The 9,623-nt window shown below is 34.9% G+C and overlaps 1 protein-coding gene across 1 annotated transcript in view; it reads right to left on the bottom strand.

Annotated features, from left to right (window-relative positions):
- Nucleotides 1–4,775: 4,775 nt before the first annotated feature.
- The window catches only part of LOC135216433 (disintegrin and metalloproteinase domain-containing protein 12-like), a 34,288-nt gene continuing 29,440 nt past the window's right edge, over nt 4,776–9,623 (bottom strand). The window contains exon 17 of the mRNA XM_064251796.1: nt 4,776–8,027. Within this exon, the coding sequence (XP_064107866.1) occupies nt 6,583–8,027 (1,445 nt within the window). The 3' untranslated portion in view covers nt 4,776–6,582. The remainder of the gene's footprint in view (nt 8,028–9,623) is intronic.

Raw genomic sequence — 9,623 nt, 5'->3', positions numbered from 1 at the left:
AGGCTGCATCAAAGCCAATATTCCCTTTTCTTTTCCATTTATTTATTTTTGTTTTTTAATTCCGTAGGCCTGGATTTGACAAGCATATCCGCTTGTGGCGCTCCATTAGCTTTCATATACAATGCAAAATGGGAAAATAGGAATGAAGTCATTTGGAAAATTTCCATAGGTCTTCCATGCCGAGGGATTTTAGACTTCATGGGAATTTTATTTACTACGAATGGCTCAAGTTAGAGAATTTTGGTTCTTTTACACTCATGAACCGAAACTATTCGATAAAATTCCTGGTTATATTATTGCTTTATTTTCACAGATGCATAAAATTATAATTAGTATCATCAGTGAGGTCATTAAATTTATAATAGTTATAACGTTCTTAAACGTTATTGTAAGAAAGGTAAGTGGGACAAGAGAGCTATGGACCACTGCAGTATTGGCATCGACTATGATTTTACCCTTTCGGCAGCGTACCTGTGGATCTACCTGTGTTACTTAGTGTCTTCCCTGTCCCTCACGCCCTTTTAGTCTCTTCTTAACTGTCTGTCCCACTTCTTTAGTTTCGAATTGCTCTAAATATTTCTTCGGGTATTTTAAAGCTATTATCTCGAACCATCTCGGTGGTAGTTTTGAAATGTAAATTTGTGTGCCTCGTTAAACGAACTTGTCATGTTTACAGTGGAATATGTTAGGAAAAAGAATTTTAAGAGGAAAGTAGCACGAATGCATTAAGAGAACGCGGTCTCAATCAATTATATTTCACGTAGGAGGATAGTGCTGCCGGTGCACCTAAAGCTGTGCACTGTAGGCAAAACTTGAGGTTCTTTGTAGCGCCCCTTCGGCCCCCAGCTGCATCCCATTTAATTCCTTTTTACTCTACGTCCGCTCATATTTTATTTCTTCCACCTTACTATCAGCCCTCTACTAACAATTGTTTCATTGTGCTACCGCTAGGCTCTCCTCATGATACACCTTTAAAACCACGTTACTCTCAGCTTCCCTGTAGCGCTGAAGGACCTCTTAACTCAAGAGCGTTCCCTTTGGCCTAGATTTTATATTCCATTCCATTCCGTTCATTTAACTGTATTGAATGGAATGATCATCGATGAATGCTCGTAACATGAAATATGCAGAGAAGATATAATTGCTCGTGTGTGAAGGCATAAAATTTGTAAGAGAGTAAAACAGTCATGGAAGAAAAAATGAGAGAGAGGTGAAAAAGATAGATCGAAGCCACTAGAAAGTGAGGAAAGCAGCTTAACCCAGATAGATTGAAAGGATTAACTAACTTCTCAGAGTACAGTTTTTCTTATAATTTTAAAGGTAAATACGAACGCGAATTTTTTTGTTAAACTGAAACTTTTGATCAAAATGCCTTAATTAATATTAGAATTACTTGGGAGTTTATCGTCTGCTTGAAGAACGCAGAAAATACACGTTAACTCTAGCGTAGAAATTGTATGAGAGAGAGAGAGAGAGAGACAGACAGAGAGAGAGAGAGAGATAGAGAGAGAGAGAGAGAGAGAGAGAGAGAGAGAGAGATTTTGTATGATTGTGAGGTCTTCGCGGAAAGAAAAGGCATTGGACGTTCTTTAAGTGAGTTTAAACGTTAAAAGTAAGGTCACCATTATTATAACATACCAGAAATGATCTTACTTTAGGAGAAACAGTATTCTTCCTTAGAGAGAGAGAGAGAGAGAGAGAGAGAGAGAGAGAGAGAGAGTTGGGGGCCCGGCGGCAGTAGGGGAAATAATATTAGCATTCAGAATGCACGTGAACCAGAGGACAGTTGTTATCTCGTGCATATTGAACCCCATCTTAATAATGGCATTACTTTTCCTGGCGAAAAGAACAATTCCTCCCGATAAATGTATTTCATAATATACAAATGGTTATGAAACATCATTCGCTGCGAGGTACCGATTCTACTGTTCTGCATAATTTCTAATCATTTCACGTCCCCAAATGAATAACCGACTTACTGATTATAATCTGAGCTGCATACCGTATCAATAATCTGTTTAGCAATAAACCAAGAATCAGAAGTTATCGAGACATTAAACAGATAGGAATTATGCCCTCATAAACGTGAGGGTTCTCAATAATACACGTTCATTCAAATATACGGTTAGATTTGTATGCAAATCATACGTTGAAATATATGTAGCGCTATTAATTAAATTATTCTTAAGCGCTAAATAACTGATTTGCTGATAATTATTTGCAGAACAATGTGATTTTCTTTGAAGGTGTGTTATTGTAATGAGACAAGAAATTAGGGTAGATTGGACCGGTCACGTGATGCAGTGTATATTTTGATTCAGCTACTTTGTTGATAATAATGGCTGTTAATTGATAATAATGATACTCTCTCTCTCTCTCTCTCTCTCTCTCTCTCTCTCACTTCTTTCATACAACTAAAGGAGATGTGAGGCAAGACATCTCTGAAAAGGATTACAAGATTGCCGATGATTATTAATGCAGACATACCCGCACCCACACTCACACTCGCACCGACACAAACATACATACGTCTACAAACACATACACATGAATATAAATATATATATATATATAGTTATATATATATATATATATATATATATATATATATATATATATATATATATATATATATAATATATAGTATATATATATATATATATATATATATATATAATATATATATATATATATATATATATATATATATATATATATATATATATATATATATATACGTACATACAACTTCAAAACAATAATTTTGTTCTGCCTTCCACTTTTTTTAATCCAGCATTTTTGTTTCTACGTTCAGTGTACACAGTTAACTTCTCTTATTGTCAGCTGTTACATTTATTCCTAATTACCAGTAATGGTGTGTCGTATCCATTCTTCCCTCAATGCAAGTAACATTACTTGTTCAGTCTTGGAGCCTTCCTATCTTTGTTTTTGTTTTTTTGTTTTATTTAACTTACAGACACACGCATCCTTGCAAATCTCTTCACATTTGAAGTACTCGACAGTAGATATTTTGCTGTAGATGATCTTGTCAATGAACACAGACCAAATCTGAATAGATACTACCAGACAGTCATTTTGTACTCCCCATTCCTCACGAAACTTAACAATGACGCGATTCTTTAACTTTTAAATAAAATAAGAACTTATTCTTTCAAATGAGTAAGGAAATAACAGTCATTGTCAGAGACGTAGAGCAGATAAATAACTGGTGTCTCCAACTTTAATAGAATTAAATGCTGATAGCATAGTACATCTCGTCTCATACATCAGGCTTAATATTCGCTGGTTATTTCAATAATGAACAAAATGCACAGTATTTCTAATAATGTATATATCTTTCACTTCAAAGATCCTGTTTTGTCCTGAATATCTAAAGGCAATAAATTATCATTGAATTTACCAGAAAGCCAAGGACTATTGTAAGGCGTTCTGTAACTCCAGTGATTATGATGGGAATGCTTTATGTTTAATACATTTTGCCCTATGATTAAAAACTGCTCCAATTGGGGTTTTGCCACGGTACAAAAATTTGTCTATTTATTTATATAGTTTTTAAGAAATATTTACTTTCACTATGTTGTTGGGATTAATACTCAAAAATTTTTATGTTAGATAATATTTCCCAAGTTTCACTATAGATGAAACCCACTATTCTTGAGTGCGGCCATATTAGTCATCTTGCAAAATCGATAATTGTACTATTGCTCTAAGCACGAATCAAAACATTGAATCTTTTGTTCTCTTATTGTGAATTCATAAAAAAGTCTCTTGGGCAGAGGTCTGGGTGTCGAGTGTCATACAATCAAGAAACAACAGTTGGCTACATAACCTTTTGCTCCTGAGCCCAGATTATCTGGAAAGCTGAATATTTACTTGCTTCGTATAGATTTATTTACTTGGTTTTATAGTTTTTATTCGATTACTTTGGTATAATTTTCAAAATGTTATTGAGCTTTACTTTCTTGAGATATTATTTTTCTTTTTAGCATTTTTTATTGTTATTACTGTCATTATAATGACAGATTTCCTCATTTTTCAGCGAAAACAAATGAGACATTAATTATTCATTTGACATTTTCTCAGAATTACTCTGAATACTGAAAGATTTCAGGGAGTTAAATAAATGATAGGGAATCGAGAACATCGTTTTAGTTTGTCATTGTCTTATAAGATGTTGACTATAGTTATTTTATGGAAAATAAAATTATTTTGAAAATTGCTGCATATTTGTTTATGTCTTGAGAAAGTAATATTGTTTACCAAACGAGATAGTTAATAGATTACAGTATGCGAACAAATATAGCAAAGTTAATAACACTATTCACAAATAATCACAGTATGCAAATAGAATATTAATGATATAAGCAAACTCCGTCCACCTCAACCTATTACTCAGGTGAGAGAGAGAGAGAGAGAGAGAGAGAGAGAGAGAGAGAGAGAGAGAGAGAGAGAGATCAAGCCGACTAGCAATCAGGCACCTATAAATCAAGGCTGTCGAGAGCCTTGTGCTATCAAGTGCTTGCAAAGAATTGAAGCCTTCTCTCAGAACGACGACCTTGAGTAAATGTAGTCCAGACTTTAGCTTAGACAATCTATCGTGAATCTTACCAGAATATTCGATGTGGACATTCATACCTTTTTCAAGTCTCTTCCTGGATCTTCGTTTTCAGGCTCCTTATACCTACATATACATACATACATATATATATATATATATATATATATATATATATATATATATATATATAATATACACACACATATATGTGTGTGTAAGTAAAAAATGCGTAATTTCTTCGGCGCAATCTAGTTTTCTTCATAGCGTATAATGCTGTATGAAACTCTCAGCCGCTGCCAATGAAACTTTCAGCCACGACCGGTGGTGGCCTGTGTTGTTGCCAGACGTGCGATCATACCTAACTTTAACCTTGAGTGAAATAAAAAAAAGAAAAAACTACTGAGGCCAGGGGGCTGCAATTTGGCTTGTTTGATGATTAGAGGGAGAATAATCAACAAACCAGTTTGTAGCCCTGTTGGCTCAGTAGTTTTTAAGATCTGAGGGTGGACAGGAAAAAAGAGAGCGTTCTTTAACCGAAAACTAAAAAAAGAGTTACCAGTAAGAGAAATAATACGATCCACTAAGGAATGGGAGTAGATGTCTCACTCAATCGTCGAAATTAACGGGAAGAGTCAGGCGGATGTATAGATCCGGAGTGGGGCAGGAAAGGGGGGGGGGGGGGCAGCTTTGGCGCCGTTGGTGTTCGGCTTCTCCGGGACAAATGCAAAGTTTCAAAACAGAGGCATAATTCTTACGGAACAGAAAGAGAGAGAGAGAGACAGAGAGAGACAGAGAGAGAGAGAATGTGGAACATAAGAGAAGAAAAGAGATATATGTATAGTACTTTGAGGACTATGGGGAAAAGTCTTTGTCCTCTACTGAAAATATAGTCCTTATTTTCAGGTAAGTTTAGTTTATTACTCTCTCTCTCTCTCTCTCTCTCTCTCTCTCTCTCTCCTCTCTAATACACGCTCGCATACTCTTCCACATAAAAAATATTAGAATTAAACGCAAATTAAGTAGCCTAGAGACTACTTGTTTACGGGTTACAACAAACATATACTTATGCTTACATGCTGTAATATTTTTTCAGTAACTAAGTAATGGCAGTAAAGTGAACAGTCCCCTGGTATCACATTCAACTATAAAGACTGCAAAAGTAGGCTAGGCCTCATTCAGCGTTGACCCTTTGATTCATTCTCGTTTACAGATCCAATAGAAATATATTTTATAGACATGATTAGCGTAATGTAGGTATGAAAGCATTTAATATTTACGGAAATTCGAAAATGATGCGGGGGAGTTGTGCCGGCCTAGCGGTAATTTTAAAAGAGAGAGAAAAAAAAATTATTTGAATAACATCTGAGTACGACATTGTAAAACAATTTGTGCTGATGTGTTTAGATTACACTCCGTCTCTGATCTTGCTTTATTCCCTCCTTGTAGTTTTCTTTTAATATTATTCCTTTTTTTCTTTTACCGAATTAGTAATTTTACGACGCAGCACATTATTTTGTTTTAGGTGGTTGGCAAAAACTCCCATACTATCAAAGTAAATACCTGACTTTATGAGCCCCTAGGGAATGTTCTATGTGGTATGATTATGCTTGGGTAGATACTTAAGAATATATACATCTTCAAGGAAGAAAATAAGTCTAAAGAATATTCATAAATAACAGTAATAATAACAATAATATATTTCCTCGGCCGAAAGGACAGAGGCAGATTTCAGGCCTGCACAAGACCAGAAGAGAATATGTTTCTGTTGAAAATAAGAAGACATGAGACCGAGGGATGCAATTTCACTGAACTGACCCAACAGAAGTTAATTGAGCCACGTCCATTATATTGAGACTGGAGTTCATCCTTTAATATTTGGCTCTTTCAGCATAATATGAAGAAATGTTCGACACTCAAGACCATTTAAGAGTGAGGGTTGCATCAAACTCCGGTTTTGTACAACAAAATTATGAAACATATATTGGCTTCTCTGATTTCTGGTTCTATTCATTCCCTAATTTTATAGCTAAGTCCTTGACATTTGGGCCTTTACTACCATCTGACAACTTTTCCAGATTTATTTGAGGTTTCCTTTTAGGTAGTAGCACTGGACCTCCCATGGAAGAGTGTGTTCCTGGGTTTTTCGTCCCGTTATCATCCTGGCCTATGGGCGAGGGACCAGGACGCAATTTTGGGGGCATAATCGGTCTCTTGGCTGTTGGAGTGGCTGTTGTTTCCTTAACAGCAGAAGGCATTTCTTGGTTCAGTGGGTGTCCGTTCGTTTTTAATTTGCTGTCTGACTCCATTACTTCATTTTTAGGTTTTAGAAATGACTTGGGTAGTTTTGCTTTTTTGGCCGAACTGGGTGGTGGTGGGGGAGGCGGGGGTGCCGACCTCGTCACTCGACTTGCACTCGTAGATCCAGGAACTAGCTGTGAGGGTATCATCGGCTGCCTTTCCATTTCTTCGGCGGTATCGGGGCTTTTTTGTTTTGTCTGTGTAGGTCCGTCTGTGTTTGAGGTTTTCCCAAAGAGGCTCCATCTGTTTTTCTTTGGAGTGTCTGAAAGATCATGAATATTGTCATCACTCTTGTGAGGTTTCAGAGCTGCCGATAAAGGTTGCATTGGCCCTTGGCGTTGAATCAGCATTGAAGATGTTGCATCAGTGGATATGGACCTGCTAAAAGAACTGCGTAAGTCATCGGGTGGAGGAGTCTTTTGTTTCAATTGTCGATTTCCAGCTAAAGGATCAACGACAAATCTGCTGAGAGGAATAGACTTTTGGCTTCCAAAGGCTTTTGGTCGCTGGTTTAGGTCTTTACAGGATTGAGATTTCACAGACTTATTACTAAATCGAGAGAGGACGCCGATGAGACTTGTCATAGACATCTGTGACGTGATAGGTTGATTAATGTTGACATCATCATCAGAAACACATCCCGAATCAACTGATACTGATTGATGCTGATAAGGTGGCGCTCGATCGATACCGTCAACAGACTTGTGGTGGCGCACAGGTGAGTTCGACTTCATGACAATCTTTCTGCTTAAATCTGGAGAATTTTTGGGAGTAATTTTCACAACCTCTGTGAATAATCGATCGTCAGCAACACCCCAAGAGTTTGTCATAGACTGTTCTCCCATATCAACCATAACCTGACATACAGTTGAGGCTTCAACATCGTCTACAACCTGCTGGATTTCCTTTCTATTCATGTCAGTTTGTTTTTTGTGGCCAACAGTTACACACCAGTAGGTAATTTTGGACATAACGGGGCAACAGCACGCTTTCATGCAATTAGCACAGCAAGGACAAGTACCTTTCCATGATAAGTAACCACTATGTTCCCACCAAATACGTATCTTCTCCCAGCTACAGCAAATGAAGGCCAAGATGGGAATAATGATTGCCAGTAGTATTAGAATTGCGTCAATGAAACCCTCATATCCTGGAAGAGACGAAATTGATTGAAATTAGAAATGTAGCAAACTTTCGGTGAAAAGTGGTGTATGTGCTTTAATCCTAATATCAGTCAGATCAGTTAGTAAAACAAAAAACAGGACTAAGTAGGAAATGATATAGAAGCAACAGTTTTAATACTACTTTTACAAGATTTTTGAATTTGTTCTTATTAAAGATGATTATTATAATAGACCCACACATATTTTTGATGATAAATTAACCAGAAAACTCTCAAACGTTGTTTTCATGCTTTTCCTTTTGTCAACAATTGTGCAAAATTTGAAAAATCATTCTCGTCTAGTTAAATGTTTGAAAATTTATAAGAAAAAGATTCCCCTCCTTATAAAGACAATTTTTTAATAATGCTTGAAGATCGATCATTTAGTAGGAATGTGTGTCGATGTTATGAAATGTTTTTTTTATATGTAAATAACAATGAATTGTTTCATGGATTCTGGATGTCCTGAACCACTTGAAAATATCCATCGTATTTGCAAGTCCGAATAGGAGAAATGAGAAAGGAATACGCTCAGTTAACTGGGTGCCTCCAAAAGGGAAAACGATTATGACTACATCCATGTTTCAATTACTGACTCCTGTGCAGAATACCTCCACAAGATTAGTCATTTAATAGACCTGAAAATGGTTGATTAACACCACATTGAACCACTGCAAACTACACTACTCACCTCATTCTGGCAAAAATTCTTCGATTTCCTTAATAGCAAAACCCTTCCATTCCATTACAGCTTCTACTAAGCTGCTGCTGCGCACTAGGTAACATTTACTTTCCTCCTACAGCCGGACACTCCGGAGTCAAACTAGCTTTTCACCAGTCTTTCTTCCACCTGAAACGCCTTCATCGAACTTTTCACCTTTTAATACACACACACACACATACACACACACACATACACACACACACACACACACACACATATATATATTATATATATATATATATATAATATAAATAATATATATAATATATTATAAGTATTACAATATATATAATAATTATATATATTATATATAAAATATATATATATATATATATATAATATATATATATATATATAGTATAATATATAGGTCGCCCTAGGGCTGTTGGATGGAAGGAGTAAAATAATCGGGAGTGTTGACCAAGCGCTTTCGTGTTTTTCACACTTCCTGGAAGAGGTGTGAATAATTATATATATATAATAATATAATATAATATATATATATATATATATATTATAATAATATATAATATATATATATAATATATATATTATATGATAGTGATATATATATATATATAGTAAATAAATAGTAATGTTACTATGTTATAATATTTATATTATTTTAAATAAATATTATATTAATAATATATAATATATATATATATATATATAATATAAATATATAAATATAATATATTATAGTTATATAATATATATATATATTATATATTGTGTAATACTATATATATATATATTAATATATATATATAATATATCTACTATATGTATTATATGTCATTAAAACTTTTAATTGATCTCACAAAATTGCCTTCTGCATCAATATCAACGCCATTGGA

The sequence above is a fragment of the Macrobrachium nipponense genome, chromosome 6 (assembly GCF_015104395.2).
Source record: "Macrobrachium nipponense isolate FS-2020 chromosome 6, ASM1510439v2, whole genome shotgun sequence".
NCBI classification, from domain to species: domain Eukaryota; kingdom Metazoa; phylum Arthropoda; class Malacostraca; order Decapoda; family Palaemonidae; genus Macrobrachium; species Macrobrachium nipponense.
Note: the sequence above shows the minus strand (reverse complement) of the source record. Positions and strands in the feature narration are given on the sequence as shown.